The sequence below is a fragment of the Sceloporus occidentalis genome, unplaced genomic scaffold (assembly GCF_023333645.1).
Source record: "Sceloporus occidentalis isolate IW3139 unplaced genomic scaffold, rSceOcc1.0.p SCAF_182, whole genome shotgun sequence".
In the NCBI taxonomy this organism is placed as follows: domain Eukaryota; kingdom Metazoa; phylum Chordata; class Lepidosauria; order Squamata; family Phrynosomatidae; genus Sceloporus; species Sceloporus occidentalis.
The window spans coordinates 838,340-858,125 of record NW_028317162.1 but is presented as its reverse complement, the minus strand read 5'-3'; the positions used below and the strand labels follow the sequence as shown (position 1 = coordinate 858,125).

Here is a 19,786-nt window from a genome sequence, read left to right as displayed (position 1 = left end):
CGTATTTTCTCTGTTAGTTCATTTAAATCCTTATCTTACTGTCTTATGGTAAACAATAGAATGTCTTAGTCTTACTGAACCAGAGAGACCATCATAATGCTTGTGACGTGTACGTTGGCACAAATTCAGACCGGGGAGCCTGTTATTTTCCTGTAATTGTTCCGCTGGGGAGGGAAGTAATATTCCATCCATTTTCTGTTCACCCTGTTGTACTTAACATGCAGTTTCCAGCTGATATATAACTACACGTTACACTTCCTCTGCCACCCCAAGGGGTAGAAGCTACCTTTATCAGCTGTGCCCCCAATGGCTGGGAAACAACCTGCTGGGTATTCCTGATTTAACCCCCCCCAGTCCTTCACACATCCCACCAGGTATCGCTTCTCTAACTCCCAGGCCAGCGCATACCCAGCCCCCGGACTCCCCTCCAGCAGAGAGACCACAAACTTCTGGTATTTAATTTAAAAAAAAGAGGATAATTCGGGAAACCCAAAACTTCCATTAATCATAAAATAAGCTAATTTCAGAGAGTAGAAAACAAAGGTGTCCACATTTGATCAGGTACCTCCAGGGTTAATCACTAGTGCTACCCCCTGCCATCTATACTGCACTTCCCTGAGCAGAGCAGCAGATGGCAGCAGAGATACACAAATCTCCATCCGTCCGCGATGCCAAGAAAAACTCCGGGCTAACGAGCGCGTTACGGCATTAACCCCACTGATACGGCAAGCATCCTTTATATACCCCGGGGGCCACAGGAGCCCCCACTCTTTTACCCTCTACTGCTAAAGTATGAAGAGCAATAATACAGTGAGGGTATTAAACATGCATGGGACAGGCAAATGACTCCTAAGACGAGACCAATGACTGGTTAAGGTTTGAGTCTTTACAGTAGGAAAGACGGGCCGACTAGATGGGGCCGTTCTGCCACCAGATTCCATTTCAGCACAATCCTGTTAGTAAAGCATACAAATGACCCCTCGCTGCCGGCGGCGTATGTGCCTCCGTGTTATTACTGGTCTTTTCCCAAAAATAATTCCTTTTTAGTGTTTCCCATACCCCCCCCCACCACGAGTCCGTCAAAGGGTTTTAATGCACCGATTTCTGGCGGGTTGAATCTAGCTGACGGTTCCGCGCGTTATGAAGTCTCTGACTTTCTTACCAAAGATGGGCCGAGTTGTTGATGTGTAACGCAAACCTTCCTTGGGGAGATGAAGTTAAAAGCAATCTGATTTAATTGTGGACCTCCAGGTAAAGCTCACTGAGAAGGCATTGCAACTCACAGTTTAGTAAATAAACCCCTATTTCTTTTCTAATCGCACCATAAGCTACAGGTCCTGTACTTAGGAGACGCAGCGTCTCGCCCTTGGGGAAGGAATATTCTTTTGGAATGCTTAAGTTCCAAGTAGCACTCAAAGGGTTTTCCGGCAGCTCGCCCTGTACGGGGTTAACGCGCAGGGATTAGCTTCATTTTCATTCACAATATTCAGCCCGTGAACTGTAACTGAATCTGGGACCAGCTGTTCACAGAGGAGGACCCGTCACAGAACACAGTGTCCGTACCCCACCACCAACCTGCACACACGCACCCTTACCCCGCTCAGGAGAGGCAGAGCGTGTGCGAGACAGCGAGACGAGGAAGAGAGGGCTCCAAAAATTCAATAAAAGCCAGACAGACGAGCGCCTCTCCCCTGACACGTCTTCTGTCCTTTCACGCAGGTGAGCGCCGGCATTTTAATTGCTCTGAAGTCAGATCCTGTGCATTAACTGCATAAACCGCCACAACGGACCGAAAAAAGAATCTGTCTCGCACGGTGATCGCCGGCCGCCACCTCTGGCCGCCACATACCCCAAATCCGTAACCCCAGGGACTCCCACGCGAGAACAAGAGCATCACTTCCAAATAATAATTCGGCCCCCGTCACTCCTACTGTAACAACTCAAACCTTAATCAGTTGTTGGTCTCGTCTTCCGGAGCCGTACGCCGATCCCATCCCATCTCATAAATAAGATCTTTGATGTTCTCGGTTTGGTTGTAAGCCTTTACATAACGCCGGGGTCAGGACTCTCGATGCGCTCTTACCTTGCATTGTCAAACGTGGCCGACGCGGTCTTTCCGATGGCGCCAAAACCTACTCCGACAGCCAGCCCCTCTGAAACGGAACGTAGAAGACACACATTCAGAACAGGGTCAAACGTGGCCTCAAACAGGGTCAAACGTGGCCTCAAACGTGGCTCTTTTCAGAACACAACTCCTGATAAGGACACATCTCATCTTTTATAAACATGTCACCCCCCCCCCCCCAGAAAGCAGGTCTGACCACGGCCTTCTGAAACAGAAGACCCCGTTGGCCCCTCTTCTCGGCCTGTTCTTCCTACTGTAAAGACTCAAAACCTTAACCGGTCCTGATCTGGTCTTCAGGAGAACTTCCCGACAAAGCCGGGCGAATCCAGACGATTCTGTATAATAAAAACCCTTTTCTGAACAAATTAATTACACAGAATGCAATTTTCTGCGGGCGCAGAAGGAAAGCGGCCGGTAATACGGTAATGACGGGAACGGCGATGGGAGAGAAGAGCCGATTCAGTCTTTGCCTAAGCCACAGCATGAAGACGGCCGGTAACTTTCCCAGCCCCTGGCCGTTAACTAGCGGTGATATTTTGCCAGGAAGTTCCAAGGCGAGACAGGGGACACCCTGTCGAGAGCGACCACCGAGGAGGCAAACGGCCCCGGCAGCAGCACGGAACGCCGAGGAAAGCAAAGGTTACGCCGACCTTTCCCTGCAATTAGGCTTCGCGCATTAAAGGAATTTAATTAGGGAGAAACGGGGGCCGGTGAAGTAATTAACGTTATAAACATCTCAGAGCCGAGCGCTCTCGCCGCGTCCTGCGACAGACCTTGGTTTAGTCACGGTGTCGGGATGACACACGTCAAAAAAAAAAAAGACAGCCGACAGCGTGACTTCTGAACGCCGAGACACTCAAGCCAGCGGTGATGATACCAAGGATTCTAAACCACATCTAACGCTAAACCCAATTCGACTTCAGTGTTTGGAAGAGAAGAACCCGACTGATGTTTATTAAGCATATTGAGCAGATAGATGTAATGTAAGGTACTGAGAAGCTGGTAGATAAGTGGAACAGCCTCCCAGTAGAGGTGGTAGAGAGGTAGTACAGTGAGGGTATTAAACACGCATGGGATAGACATACGGCTCCTGAATCTAAGACGAGACCAACGACTGATTAAGGTTGGAGTCGTTACAGCGGGGACGGGGCAGATTATTATTATTATTATTATAGAATGATAGTTATATAGCAGCCGCTGTTTCCTACGGCCGCAGAAGGAAAGTTGGCAGATAAAAGCATAACAGAGATGCGAGTTCCAGCTGTCACTCGGACCGTTTAACATTCTCTCCGGAATACCTGCTGTATCGGCTGCCGTGCGCAGGGACGCAGCTGCATTACTCACAGACTGACTCCGCTGCCGGCTCGCAGCCAAGCTGACGGGCAGGTGGGCAGAAGACATTATTAGCCCTGCTGGGGCCGTCGCTTCTGCCAGGGTGAAGGCGCTTAGAGTAGGAGGAGAAGACTCTATTGCGGAGACGCCGACAGGTAGAGGCTGCCATGTAATGTGCGAAACACTCACTGGGGAGGGCAGAGGTTAAACAAACGGGATGCCAAAGGGACCAGCGCCATCGCTCTTCTCATTACCTCCTTACACAGATGGCGCGCATGGAGAAGCCAGGTGTTTGCGTGAGCGGAGCAGGGCAGGGTGGACATTGTGTGGGCTGCTCATCTCCGGGAAGCTGCAGAATTTAGGGGTTCACTGCGTGGTTTGGGGAATCAGCTCCTTCCTTATACACTACAAGAAGCCTATAGGCAGATCACTGCTCTGTGCTATGAAAGGGTTAATCACACACTACACACACACACAAAGATTCCATCCACATCTGTATGGGTTTCCTAACACGACCCCATAGACTTCCCCAAACCTTGGGAATGGGGTGACAACCCGGAGCTTATCTCCAACCGGGATCGACGCAGTCCCAGGTCTCCCCTGCTCCGTCTCTTTGGGGTCGCTGTTCAAGTCAAAAGAAAGAGACGTCCTCGCTAAACCGCGACATGTCTCATCTCACAACCAGAAGTGAGCGTTATGAAGACAACCCCGGTCTCTTCTGCCCAAAGGTCCACGCTAACCCTGCATCATGCATGATTAAACCTGTGCTATTACCTCACAGTATCATGGACGCACCGGGGTCGGCCCTTCACGCAGAGCGAAGTCAGGGATTTCGGATATTTTAACTCGCCTTTTCTCATCATAACGGATTATTTAAAATTTAAAAAAAAACTTTCCAAAACATTCTCGTTCATCGCGTTTAATTCCCGGTCTTCAGTCTATACCGGCGCGTTTCGTGTTACTTTACCAATGCTAGGATTCCACTCCAAGAAGCCCCCCCATTCCGTAAAGCTGCTTTTTTATGGCATCTTATCTCTTCCTTTGTGCTCTTTGACCGGTCTAACTGAGGAAACAAGAAATCGAACGCAGTTTCACCCGCCTCCTTATCACAATCAAGACCTTTTCTGTTGAACAATACAGGCTTGATACAATGTCAGCATCACGGACCCGCATCGCTTGCCCTCGCCTGTAACTTACAAAATCTCCACGGTAAAACAACCGCTCTTAAAAGTTCACGCTGTATTATTATGTCGTCATGTAAATTAAACTCTGGAACTTTACCCGATGCAGCGTTTTCCTCCAATCAACTAATATTAAATCTCTACACTAGGGCAAAAAATCCATATATTTTATTCGCAGAACTACAAAACATATACAGCAAGTCCAATGTATGCAAAGAATGCAAGAATAATTTGCATGCCAGGCAACAGGTCAAAATGGGTATAAAACCCCCTTTTTCTTCTAATCAGTTCTATATAATTAACATTTTAGATCCATTCCCAGATAGCGAGATATTATGTAACAGGTAGGGAATCCTCGGCCGTTCTTGCTCAGGACCCACCCACCCCCCGCCGCCACGTCAATAACTGGTCGCCGCTTCAATCATTTGGTTTTCAATATTCTTATTACAGGGCGCTCTTTAAGCAGATTGTATGCCGGTTCCCTGAATAACGAAGGGCCAAACTTTTTGCAGACTTGACTGATGTAATTAGCACAGCCATCAAGCTCGATTAGGCTGATTTCTGGAGATGCCGGCGCTCCGATGAGCTGCTCCGGATTCAGCCAAACCCTGCTAATTAACTCCTAGGGCCCAAGTCCCTGAGACCTCCACTTGTGAATCTACGGGGAAATACATTTCCCATTTTAATTTGCCTGCCATAAAGCAAACAAAAGAGAGGTCGGAGTCCTTCCTCCCCGCCCAACACCGACTTAAGACGCTAAACCCCTAAAAACAATCAATATTCAGCAAATTACACGTTTTTGGAACAGGGTCCATTATATTTTATCGCAGACGGCAGAGATTATACCAAGGCGAACGGATCAGCCGCTTTAAAACTCCAGCACGCGATCGGACTATTGGTATTTTGTTAATGCTGAAAGCAGCCGATTTGCGTAATTATTTCGGAAAATACATTTTCCTTCCAGCAGCTGAAAATAGAGAGATACGGATCTAGACTCTACCAGAGAGCGCCTTTGTCTGAGACGGCAGCCGTCGGCTCGGTATCTTCTCCGTTCTGAATGGACTCTTCATTTAAAAAACTTTAATATTGCTTTTTTCTTTTCGGCGGTGAATTAATTTTGCTGCCAATAACAAAATGGGGCTTCTCGGTGCCTTTATATTAATCTGTGGCCGATGGTTGGGAGGAGAGCTCCGTTAGGTTAAAGGTGGCCTCTCGATTGGAGAGGGTGGAGGACGGATTGAGGCTCCCAGCTCGGTGGGGCGTTGGAGTCTCGTGACAAGCAGGAGAAACCAAAGGCAACGGCACAGGCGTTTCAAGAGGCAAGAAAAGCCTAAAAGAAAATGTTTACCATCATGATGGATGATAGCAGAGAGAACCCGAGATGGGTCAAGAACCGCGTCTTCTGAATGGACTTTTCACTTTGATAGGAAGAGGGGCATCAGAACATTATGGCCGGGCAGCCTAGAATCCATCGCGGGACGTGTGCGGTCCGGAAGCTGTAGGATAAGTAGCCGGTGGACTCTTGTACTTTCACAACATGGTGCAACCCAAGAGGATTTAGGGAAATGCCCGTTACATTCATCTACATGGCGGGTGAAACCAGGAACGGACGGAAATTATGAAACAGGTTCTTAATGGGAACGTCAAGCACCAGACCAGCTAATGGGTTACTGGAGAGGAGATGCGCTCGAGGCAGGAGGTGGTGAAACACCGCTTACCATTTTCCATAATGTATAAGGAGACCGCCGTCTGGCTATTTTTAACTCCTGCGGGAAAGAAAATTCTGAATGTCTGACCTTCTGAACGATCCGCTTTAGACTGTTACAGTATCCAAGCAACACGGCTTCATATGAAACGTCGAGCGGCAGGACGGCGGGGAGCGAAGAGCTCCGGTCTTATCGGGCAGATTAAGTCGCCGGGAGCGAAATGATACGTTACGGCCAGCTGCTGGCTTCCACGACTCTCTGTCCCTTCCCTAACGTACAGCTCACGGTCGGGGTAAACCCTCAGCGGTGGCGGCTGCAGTTACGATGACCTTATTTCCCAGGTTCTACAAGAAAATCAACGTTATCGATGTCTACCCGCAGCGATGATTGCGAAATCCCTACCGCGGGTTTAGTTTTTACTCGGAACATCGACTTTTTATCTTTTTTAGGTTCAATTGGAGCTAACGGCAAATGGTGGATTCCGGGCGCTTTTAGCGGAAGGACACGTTAAACGTCATGTCTAAAACAGTAGCCTACATAAGGTGATGATACAGAAATATTATAATGTAGATTCTGTGGATTATAAAGGCAGAGAGACGGGCCGAGCCGGCCCTCGTTAGTTTGAAACGTTTCATCTTGTTGCAATCGTTTTCTTAAGTATTCTTACTGCTGATAACAGAGAAGCGAAAAGCATTATCCAGGGAACACCAAAACACTACTATTACGGTACTTTACGTCTCGCGCTACGGGGCGGTGGGGGGGGGGGGGCGGTTATGCCGTTCGCTGCCTCGATAAACACAACGGCAGAAATGGAACCAAATTACAATCCAGAGCGAGTCCCATAGAAGCTGCCGCAACAAATGGATTTCAACCGATTTACAACAGAACGCCGTCCCACCTACTCGCCACTTACAGCGTCTCGCATACAATCACACTCCCCCCCCCCAGCACTCGCTCCACATTCACTGCTGGGTAATTGCATACCCTGTACTTCCGAGGGGGCCGAGGAACCGCTATACATAGCCCCGGGAACCAAGGACTCAACTCTGAACAAAACTCCCATTACGCCCAGACACGCCGTCTTAGAGTTATTCATGAAAGCTTAAAAGTGGGTGCATTCGGCAAAACACAGCGGGTGCACGGGTGATTTCAGAAGGGACACGCTCATCATCATCATGGAGGAAGCAAGAAGATTTTTCTTCTAAAAAAAAATTAAAAAGTCATCACAGAGGGTTAGGGTAACTCAGAGTAAATTCTTCTCTGGTGGGGCTGTCTGTCCTCATGAAGAGTTGACCAGTATCCGGCAAAGTCTTCACAATTACCACCTTTGGATATCGATTGCCAAAGAAATCACTGGAAGGCTGGGGTCAGTAGAGTGATTTGGAATACAGATCAGTTTAATTTGTCACAAAGTTGCAGTCCAATGGCCACCAAAATACACGACCCTCCGCTCCAGACCAGATGCTCCATTCCAAGTTGTCCGACGTCCATGAGTAATTATTCACAAAGCTCAAAACATACCAGGATCTACGCTTTTGGCAGAAGGGTTGGCTGCTTGTTGTAGATCTATAGAGTTCCCCCGATTCACCGATCTCTCTAGAGATTATATAAAGTTCCGTTATTTCCTCGCTGTGGTTGGTGGCGAGAGGCAAATCATATTTGTTGCATGTGTGAGCAGCTCTAGAAGTACTTCATGGCTCAGGGGAGCGCATCCCAAGGCATGAGAAGGCAACTGCAAGTTCCCAGGGTCACCGTGAATGTCACGCAACTCGCCCTTTGGCCAAACACAGCGTTCCTCTATCCATTATCACATTATCTTGAGACATGTTCTGCCTGGGGAGAAGACGCGGACTTCTGTACATTGCAAGGCAGCTTCGTTCTCTGCGTTTTATATTTGGGACGTCGGCATGTCACATTTAATAAGTACCCCGGGCGTGGATCCGCTGACCTGCGGTACTCGTGGAACTTGCGCGACTCCCTCCCGCAGCCAAGACATTCCTGCGGTCAGACTCCGCGCAAGCTCCCGTGTGCCGCTTCAGCTCGCCTCTGGGGCACCCTCGTCTAAACAGGTCAGCTCGCGTCCTGAGAGACTGGAGCAAACTCGGAAAATGGCAGAAAAGATGAATGAAACAGAATAATAATAATACATTCACAAAAATATCAAAGTCATGTAAAGCATTCCGCCCTCATCCCGGCCACCACTGAGCTCCTGGAAAGGGGGGACATCAGGGATTTGGGGACCAAAGAGGGACGGTTGGGAGGTATGGCACTGGTCAATAGCCACACAACTGATATTACGACATAAGTTACGGTAAGAGAAACGAGGCCGATGTGATGAGCGCGGCTCTAAAGGGACTTTCAAACACTTACATTCCTTTTTTAGAATATTGATCTTTGGCGAAGGTTTCCTCTGAAAGGCGAGAAGAATATCGGGTGTGAAAATCATTTCGGCGACACGGAGTTTCTCACGCAGCCGTATACACCAAACACGGAGTATATAGTAAAAGACAACCACCCCTACCACGCAGAGCCGGCACATTTCCCCCGATGCTCTATACAGTAGCGCAATAGCAGAACTTATTAAACACCCACATTATGTTCTGGAAACATCTAGAAGGCACCCGGGGCCCCGATTCTATGACCGGAGGAAAGCTCACCCCCTCTAACAGAATACAAATTCTCCATCAGGCTGTAGTGGAAAAAAAATGTCAGATAAAAACCAGCGATATGTTGTAATTGTAGATAATAGACGATCGCCCCGTGAAACGCACCGAGAGGATCCGGGCCAACGTCAAGATCCAAAGTGCTTTGTTGGCTGTGTGACGCGTCGCGGATATTTTGAGTGCAGAACTAGCTTTTTTTGGACGCGTGGAGTGATTTAAATGCTTTATCTTCCCATTCCGGACGCGATGCGGGGCACCGATAAGCACGTAACATGTGCATGCACGAGGGCTTCGGAAATCGCAAGGATAAATACACTCGTCTACAAGGACTATTTGGACGCGATCGCCCAGGAAACGGGACATTTCATTAGCCGATATAATAATAGTTTAAAAAAAAGGGGGGGGGGCGCATGTGAAATTTAGACAATACATTCTCTAATCGGCTTCCCAAACACTTTCAGGTCAGAGCCTCGCGCCAAACGGGTAATACCGACATACGGCAACGTTACAATGTGATTTATATGTTACCGTTTCATTTTCATCATGTATTTTTTGTCTTTTGGTTACAGAAGCCGTGTCCGAGGGCCGATATGTGAACACCTGGGCCGCTCTCAGGCTGGTAATTACTCTTCACGAGGCATCAGCTGAGCAAACGGATGCCGGCGCCCGGATATAAAAGTTGGCCGTCCAGATAACGGACAAAAGGATCGGGGCTGCAGCCAATTAAATAAAAAAGGCTGATAACGCCGTATCTGATACACTTTTTTGACCCCAAGCTGCAGCTACAAAGAGAAACGAAGAAGGTGAATGGGTTCTGTTACTGTGGGTCTGCCAGCGGTGGGGCCGCTGTACACGCAGATTAACCAGCTGCCTAGGGCCCCTAGCGGCCCCTTACAGGGTTACTGGAAGACGCATAAAAAAGTGACTCCTCTGTAATGTAATTTCCTTTTAAATAAACCTGCGGTTGCAGATAGAGTTCCTTAGTGTAATGATTTGCTTTATAACTTGCGTTAAAGATGGGACTTTAGGGTCCCTAAAAACCTAAATTATTCTCCCGATTACTTCCTATTATTCCTAAAGTACAATATCAGATATGGGACACAGAAAGCACGTCCAGCTCCCACCAGCAAGAAAAGGATCATTAAAAAGGGAAAGCAGGGAAATAAGTTAAAGAACCTAGACAAATGTAATATATACGGTATATATATATATATATAATGTAAAAGGGTGAAGCCGTATTAGTCCAGTAGACACGATGTCAAATAACAGAGTATTGCAGAGTATGCGGTGATACCTTTTTTATTGGACTAACATAATATTAAAAAGACAAGCTTTCGAGAGTTATCCTCCCTTCATCAGGTCTGAAGCAATACTAATCATCATGATAGAGGTTACAACTTAAAACAAGTGATGGTATAAGGGGGGGGGTTGAGTGGGGTGTCGTAAATAATAGGTCTGGAGGTGAGAAATGCAGAGAGGTAGAGAGATAACCCAGGGACAGAACAAATAAACTTAGGGAACCAATAACCACAGAAAAACATCAAAGATAACAGCAATTAGACATTGGATGACTAGATGAAGTTCATATGAAGTTCTGGTAGTGTGTAAGGAAACCAGAATCCACATTAAGTCCCTCTTTTATGGTGTTACTCTATTTTTTGACATCGTATATATATATATAACAGGCAAAGAGACAAGGTCGTTATCCAAGCCGAGAGCGTCGTCATCTCGATAATAGCGGTGAAGTTCTAGAATGTTAGACATGTGTTCAGTCAGTGGAAATTATATTCTAGGCTATTTCAAGCTCAGGAAAGAGAGAAACAGACAATTTATTAGAATTAAAGGCCATCCGCGCACAGCTTCAATGTCAGGCTTTTAATGAGTCACGAAAAGGGTCTAACCGGACTAAACGTGGCCATTTACACCTCGGCCAACCATCCTCTTTACCTGTCAAGCTGCGGCGTTACTGAGAGAGCACAGGGAGGATTTCTCCCAAAGGAGTCTTTAAAATTACCGGAAGGAAAAAGTTCAACCTAATATTAAGAATGTTTCTATATAAACAAGTAGTAGGTGCCTGGAATTGCTTCCCCAATGAGGTAGCCAGAGGCAAAAACAGTAAGAAAAACTTAGGTCCGGAATAAAAATCAGTGATACAAAATATCAAGTTACGCGAACACTAAGAGAACGTACGATCCACACGGCCTCGAAACATGAAAGACAAATGGATCTGATAACCTCGCTACCAAACATAATTCTAAGACTTTTTCCTGAGAAAGGACATTAGCCCTGGGGACGAAATAATATTTTTTTATACCACTCGGGGGTCATTTATCCATACAGCCATGCGCAGCCATGTTACTGGGATAGACGCGCGGGTACAAGCCAGTGCTGGGAAATATGCGCATGAATGAGCCCGACAGATGTATTGTGTATCCCTTTACAATTTATTTTGAATGGAAACATCTGTAAAAGGGGCACCGGAAGGTTCTATAGAAGCCCCGGCGCAGGTAATATAACCCTGGAGGTGTCTGCACCGCGGCATCAGGTGCTTCCTAGTTGGTCTGTAAATCACTCCATCAGCTCATGCTGACACTTCAGAGCAATAATGGATTTTACAGCCTCATTCATCGCGCAATCATTTCCCTGGGCCGGGGAGATTTGATTTCATACGAGACAATCTGGAGTCCATCTCAAGAGGAACCGGCAGAGAAGAGAGAGCTCTCCATTCACCGAGCAGAATCCAATCAGCTCAGGGTAATCGCTCTAGGAGGGGGGGGAGGATAAAGAGGAGGAGGGCAGGCCAGGGAGAGAGAGGAGAGAGTAAAGATGTGGATAAACAGGAGAAAGAAAATAAAGAGCAGGAAAAGGGGCAAAATCGAAAAAGCTCAAGAGTAAACGATTAAGCTTAACTTTTTAAAAAGGAAAACAGTCAAAAAGCAGGATAGGAAAACAGATAATGTAACATTGTGACATCATAACCCACACGGGTATTTTCAAGTTTATAAGGAATTTGCCGTAGGTGGACGTAAGTTATCCAGTAAGTAAGCTAGAGATCTGGTTTAATATCCTGTAGAACCATCCCAGATCACAGAGCAGAAAAGATGGTAACTAAATGGAACAGCCTGCCAGTAGAAGTGGTAGAGGGTAATACAGTGAGGGTATTAAACACGTGTGGGATAGACATACGGCTCCTGAATCTAAGACGAGACCAACGTCTGATTACGGCAAATTCTATGTTTCTATTCCCTAAGATTAGGCAATAATAAAGAGCCACTTATATGACACCAAACACGCTCCATGGCATGAATGCAGAATAGAGCGGCCTGGCACTGCGGGGTGAGTCAGGATACTCGGTCACATCGTACAAATCAGCGTCTTTAACCGATTGTTTCAGGACCCTGGATAGCGATTTTCTCTACCTCTGATATAGTAAAACTCTCTCAACCCCCGCATGCAGCAAACCGTCTTCCATGCATAATGAATGCACCGGCTGCTCCCCGCGCTCCTCCCTGAATACAGAGACTCATCGAGAGATCCTTCTGTCGTCGGACTTCATTTAGGTTCTGAAATTCCACTCCTCGCACAGCCCTTTTTGATCGATCGTCATCAGGCTTCTTCATTCCTCGCCAGGAATCAGTTATCTTACGAGCATCGATACAAGTCCTTCCAGGAAAACCGAAGCCCGGACGTGACCCTGATGCCCGATGGACACCGACCGACCACCAATAACCAAAGGATCAGGTGACCCCCGGCTCACAATATCCACAAGAACGATAAGAACAACAATGTACAGAAGAATACGTTAATGCTGATATCATTTACCCGTCTGTAGGGTCGCCTCGTTCCGGTTAATCCCAGAAACCTCTATGAACCTTCACAGACCTTTAAACATATCCATAATTTATATATATTTTATATATATTAGCGCGCGTCCAGGTGACATACAGATGGTGGATAGTAGGGAGAGCAAAGTCAGGGGTTTGCAGGAGAGGCTTCCATGGATGGTCCAGCTAGGACCATCTCTTTGATGAGTAGTTGGATCATGGGATTCCATCAGAGGAGGTGGTTATTGCTTTCCCTAACTGTTGGGAATAAGAATAAGAGATTGTGATTATGGTTAGCTGGGCGCTGATTTTTAAGAGATGTGGTCTCCCCGAGCCAGCAGTTAAAGAGTTAATAACCAGAGACTAGATTACTGGAGGAATGACACACGCCATGAATGATATATTAAGTAACATGTCATTGCTCTGAGGAGCTGCATTCATTACAGCGTCAGGGATCCCATTTATCTTATAATTAAGAGACTGCATTACATATTTAATCCTCGGCTCCCTGGGGTGGAGAGCGCGCTCGCTGCACGTCTGCTCAGGACAGAGGAGCACACGCAACACGGCCACACGCAACAAAGTCACAAAGCAACGCGGCCAAACGCAACACGGCCACACGGTTCACACGCAACACGGTCACAAAGCGGGAGCTATAGGGGCACGGGAGAAAGATGAAATGGAGAATCGTAAAGACGGGACACGGAAAGGAGAGAAGGAAGAGACGGGGCATGGTAATGACATCACACAAATGACATCACACGCCGTACTGCGAGATCAGTTAACAAGTTGTACGCTTTTCTTTTTCCTGGCAGTCATTGCTGATGTCCAAGAGCAGAAACTATCGAGCTGCATAAAACAAAACAAAAGGCCAAGCGAGGATTTAAATACTACAAATATATATATATTATAAAAATGTTCTATGATAGGTGACAGCTCTGGTCCATTTTGAGGGCAAAGAACCATTTTTTTGTAGTGTACGATATTCCGTCCCCGTCACATTCCCTGCGGCTTAATCTATATGGTAATGCCGTGGAGTGATATGTAGCCGGTGTCAATAAAAGTAACAACACGGGAGAGACGGGGGCCGAAACCAGAAGAGACGGCGTCAGTCTGGGCAACGTCTGTAAAACTGGCGTCCGACAGACATCCGCTTCGTGCCAGAGCGGGAAACTGAACCTGGGCGCTGCAGCCTGCTTCCTGGCGGGAAACGGGCAGCATACTCCCGGAAGAGGGCATCGTGATCCCTTCTGGCCGCGGTCGGCGTTACCGGCTTCCGTGCCTTTTCTGAATAAACCCATTATTTGTATAATGATATAAATATGATATAAGTGGCTGTTACCAGGTAAACGCTCTGCTGCGCGGAGCGCTGAGGCTGCGGGATCGCTGGCGCTGAACGTACGCAGAACATCATTATAATGCGTTTGTTTTCAAGGCAGTCACACAAAAGGCTCCAACTCGCGTATCATTGTAAAGCAGGGAACCGCGGGGACTTAGCACGATAACAAAATCACAAAAGCTGACAAGCGGAGCACAAAGCGATCTGATGAACGCCGCGCACGCCGGCCACGAGGGGGCTACGCCTGACAACCAAACAAGAGCCCGTCGACTTTCCACGCGAGATGGAGAGCTGGCGGGCAGCCGCGCGTCCGTCTCCGACAGCGACAAAGCCGAGGAGGCCAATGTGCGCCGTGAAAGGGTGTTCAAAACTTACTTTACTGCTCTGCTGTAAAAACATGAGAAGGCCACATCCAGTAAGAGACCTGCATGAGCACAGCAGAGACCAAAGTGCCCAACGTGACACCGAGAAACTTTCTGAACACATACAATTTTGTTTTACTAGTGATTCAAAATACTGGTCCTCTGCAGCCAAAAAAGTCAGAGGTATTCAGCAAAACAGCCTTCCAGCAGAAGTGGTAGAGGTTAATACAGAGAGGAAATGTATTTAAACATGCAGCGGACAGACATACAGCTCCTGAATCCAATACGAGACCAACGAGGCTTGAGGCTTTACAGCAGGAGAAACGGGGAGACTAGACGGGGGTGGACGGGGTCTGATCTGCCGCCAAAAGTTTACCATAATATAAAAGACTGTTTTAGAAATGATTCTTCTTGTGGCCCCTCGAGGGCAGAGCAGGACCCGTAGTCTACATAATGCTACATTACAGAGAGAGAGAACGGACGCTCGCTCCCCAACTGTCCCACGTGTAAGGTTGTAGAACGTGGAGCGACGCGGATACAGGAATCGCAGTCTCTTTAGAGCGTATTATTAAGCGGCGCCGTTACCTGGGATGTTATGGATGGTGATGGCGAGTATCAGCAGCATGATCCTTCTCCAGCTGCTCCCCGACTTGTGCCTGGGCTCCTTGGGGTTCAGTAAGGAGGACTCTTCAGCCGAGGCGGTCTGAGCTCCTCTCTTCCTCTGGTACACATCCCCGTTTTCAATTTTATCTGCAGGGAAACAGAGGCGGCGCCATTAAAAGCCGGAATTACGAAGGAAAAGCCATAGGCCGATACCAACATCCAGAAAACTACGCCAAACATTTTTATACAAGTTAAAAATGAACCTTTTGTAATGAAACCTTTGAATCGAGCACCCACTATGCTGAAGATACGCGGAGAATACTCTTATCCAAAACCCTGATTCCTGCACCAGTTACAACAAAAAGTTTTTTAGGAGATTTAAACATATCCATTAAGTAGCCAACCAGCATTTGCACGAAGCATTTTATTCGACATATAACGGTTGGGTAAATATTACGGGAACTATCCTGCAGACATCTGAATTCACGTTAAAATCTGTTTTTAATAAATATTAATTCACGTGATCAGCGCCCCCCCCCCCGACGCGATCAGAATTATTATATTTTCGTTGTATAGAGGCTCACGTGGACTTTTGCAATATCTGTAGATTTACATCTGGCTCCATTTATCCTTTTAATTACTTTTTTTTGTTACCGCTGTAAAGCACTGTGTACATGCAAACATTCTGTACAAACACAGATCTGCCTGGACATGCGCAAGCAACACAAACGGCTGCTAACTCTGTAAACAGGTTCTGGGGCATGGCTAATGCAAGCAATGCTGCTTTCCAACGTTAAAGAGATCCTCCAGCTATTGTATACACTGTAATGATTATGATAGCTGTGTGGTCCCTTTAAATTTCTGTGATGCCCCCCTTGGGCATACACGGCCGGATCGTGCAGAATCTCCCCATATGCATTTGCCCCTAGCCCACCCAATATAGTTGCCACCAGTCAGCTCGAGTGCTGGCTCTGAACGGTACCAATGGGGCACATGTGGAGAAAGCGCTTCCGCTGGTTTCAATAAGATGCCTTTCCCGTCACTGATTGGCTGTTTCAATCATCCAATCAGCTGTAAGAACCGAAAAGCCATAGAGGAGAAGGGCAGCAACAGGGCTGCAGCTTCTACCTCAGTTAAGAGCTTATTAAGAGGGCTGTCAGGGACATTAAACAAGATGGAGTTAAGATCTCTCAAACGTAAAGAAGCTGTGAAATACAGTAAAGAAACATTTGCTACTGGCATCATTGCAGATGACATCATTAGTTACATGACGGTGACATCACACGACAGCAAAATCGTTATTTTAACTATAAGTTACAGCAGACAGGACCCTCTCTGGTTCTGTATCTGAGCATTTAAATATGTCTCTAAGGCTGTACAGAGCTCCAAAATACAAAAGCTCGTTCAGAAAAGCAGGTAACGGGGCTTCTGGTTAAACGCGTCCCCGACAGCCAGACTTGCCGGTTGTGTTGGTTTCACTTGAGGAAGGAAGCCCTATCATAAAAGCTGTGATGCTTTGTGGGTTCCGGTGACGGCCGTCAGACAGCCGCCTCTCCCTGGCACTCCCAGCAGCTCAGGGTCTGTGAAGTCTGATCCGATGCCAATTAATTCCCCATCCAGGGGACTCGGAGCACGGCTTTTACTCCGTGCTTTCTATATACCCCAGGAAACAGCAGCAAAGACTGTGTCTGCGCCACGAAGAAACACTCTATGATTCTATTCCGTGATGTGATTCTACTTTTTAATGTCTGCACCGTGTAGACAGTCCAGGGTTAAAACGACTTGGGAACATAGTTACCGTTCAAACTGGGACTGCGACAGGACTTTATAATACAGGGAGTATCGATAAACGGCAAGTTACGTCTTATTAACAGCCAGACACAATGTGCAAGAGTTTCTGTATCTTGAGGAGAGCAATTATATAAATTAATTATACCCCCCCCCCCAGCACGGTACACAGCAACAACCCCCAAGATGCGGTATACACCAAGAGAACACCATCCGCAAAAAAACAGTGCTGTATAAGGTAATGTAGGTCGGTAAAACGTCAATATTACATTTCCTTGTTCCAATAAACTCCTTTTATTTGCAGACCTGGAGGCGGCCGTTGTTGTCAGTTATGATATTTAACACGGTACTGAGCAGACTCTTTAGGACAACGGTAATTAAGTCCGTTCCTCCATAGACTTTTATTAGTCAGAGTGACTTGCTGGGTCACTGAAACTAATCCATTCTATTGTTTCTATGAATTTCTTTTTTGTTAATATCTGCAATTATTTGTTGATGTGCAGTTTAAGAGTTAATCTCATGTCCATGGTAGAATTATCTTATCAATATCCTCTCTCCATAGGTTCTCTCCCTTCTCCTTCCCAAACCTTAGAAATGGCGGCCTGAACCAATCAACAACAATCAGCAGCCTAAGGGGAGGCCTTGCTTAATGGGGAGGAAAAATCATGCAGATACTGAGAACAGGAAGCCAGGATAGGTGTTCCCAAGCAATATATATATATATATATTAATGTTACATATTATTGCTTAGATCGACAAATCTCCTTTAAAATACAATACTTCTCGTTTTATGCACTGTGTAGACTGGGGAACTGGAGGGGTTAAGTAGACAGAAACTCACAAGTGCAGAATAATCTATTTCCAACAAGGGAGGAGAGGTATGCGAAACCAGATCGATGGATTGCCCCCGAGATTGATGGTGCGCCAAGGGCAGGAGTTAACAAGTGCAGAATGATGGATCTGGCAGCAGCAGGGCCACCGGGGAAATAATGCGGGTCGTGTCTAAGATAGGTTATCGTGGGAATGATCTACTGAATCGCGGGTACCTCCTCGAGGGAAACCACGCAGGCTTAACCCTGCACCTGCCGCAGGATAATGCAACTCCTAACCTGTAGCTTTAAGATAGTATTCATTGTAACTCATCAAAGAATGGACAAAAGGAAAACAAATATAGAAAAACACATATATAATATATAAAACGTATAAAATGATAGGATTTATAATAAACTGGACACCAAAATGCTATTCCATAATAAAGACATGGTTGGATGGGTTTGGGGTGGAAGAACTTGACAGGCCGCACAGAGCCCCAAACTCAACCTCATCGGACACTTTTGGGATGAACTGGAACGTAGATTGCGAGCCGGACGTCTCGTCCACCTGACCTCACAAACGCTCTACTGGATGAACAATTCCTACAAAAATGCTACACAATCTTGTGGAAATCCTTCCCAGAAGAGTGGAAGCCGTTATATCTGCAAAGGGGGGACCAACTTCCTATTAATGTCAATGTATTTAGAATGTGATGTCGTCAAAGTCCCTGTTGGTGTAATGGTCAGGTGTCCAAATACTTTTGTCCATAAATGGCATATACATACAGATGAGCTCCACTAGATCTGCCCACAACACGCAGGACCATCGAAGAGCTAAAAACCTGGTGGAATGCGGATTTTGATCTCTTCCCGTTGGTACCCGATGTGGGAATTGATAAGGCGATATCTAAAGGGTGGTAAATACAATCAAAAAAAAAAAACACCCACAGAATGGTTTTCTTTTTAGTGGTAATAAAAATGAATAAATGTTTGGCGCTCCTGCAGCCATTTACATAGGTTAATGCGCTGTTTGAGACGAGCGGTTTTCGTGTTCACTCATTAGCTGAACTCTCTCCTCTTGGCTAATGTAATTCAGTGCTTCAGACAGTCAATTAACCCTGGCATTTAGACGCGTCACCAGCACTGAAGGGAATCCATGACAATGAGTTATTAGGGCTCCATTCTATTGTCAGCAAATGCGAGCTTCTGCTTTATGGGGTTTATTCACTAAAACGAGAGTCTGCAGGAGCGTCGATCATTTAAACCCCGACTTCGCTCTGCATTTTGAACACAGAAACAAAGAATGTTCAGACCCGACCTTCCCGTCTGTGCTGTAAAGAATTAAACTTAAATCGGTCATTGGTCTCATCAGGAGCCATATGCCTATCCCATGCAGGTTTAATACCCTCGCTGTATTACCCTCTACCACTTCTACTGGGAGGCTGCTCTACTTATCTACCACCCTCTCACCACAGTAAAACACCTAAGCCTCTGACCCTATAGTCTTAGATTATGGCCTATTCTTCCAACACAACCCCCGCCCTTGAAAGGGCCGACCTTGTGTGGAGTAATGCGTAGTAAATACGGGGAGATCTCTTATTATATTATTATCGGATAGATTCCTCTGCATGGCTTCTCCGCAAATAAGCCAAAAATCGACTTTACTAGATTCAATTTATTTTTGGCTCTGCTATCTAATCAAGCAGATTAACGGCGGGTTTCTAACACACTTGAGTTGAACACCACATCATTTCGGCAGTCTGTTCAATATGTACGGGAGGCTCTCGTAGAGTTGAGAGTTGTCGATTGTGTACTCGAGCACCGCGCACTATGGTGCCGCCTGACATCGTGTTCCACGTAGGAAATGAAATCCATAATCAGACTTAAATGGACAGCTGTTCAATCGAAAGAGCTGATCTGGGTGCTTCGATTGATTTCCGCCGGGTATAACATGCTGGCACCGCTGTGGATTGGCGTCTAATTTGAAATCAGACAGCAAAGATTTCATCTTATATGTCTCATTAGACACTTGGCTCATGTAGTCTTCCCTT

The 19,786-nt window shown here is 46.6% G+C and overlaps 1 protein-coding gene across 1 annotated transcript in view; it reads right to left on the bottom strand.

Annotated features, from left to right (window-relative positions):
* LOC149278734 (zinc transporter ZIP11-like) overlaps positions 1–19,786 on the bottom strand; it is a 77,266-nt gene that overhangs the window by 4,470 nt on the left and 53,010 nt on the right. Inside the window, exons 5-6 of the mRNA XM_089501811.1 lie at positions 15,118–15,282; positions 2,084–2,153 (exon numbers count right to left, since the gene is read on the bottom strand). Coding sequence (XP_089357937.1) covers positions 2,084–2,153; positions 15,118–15,282 — 235 coding nt within the window. The remainder of the gene's footprint in view (positions 1–2,083; positions 2,154–15,117; positions 15,283–19,786) is intronic.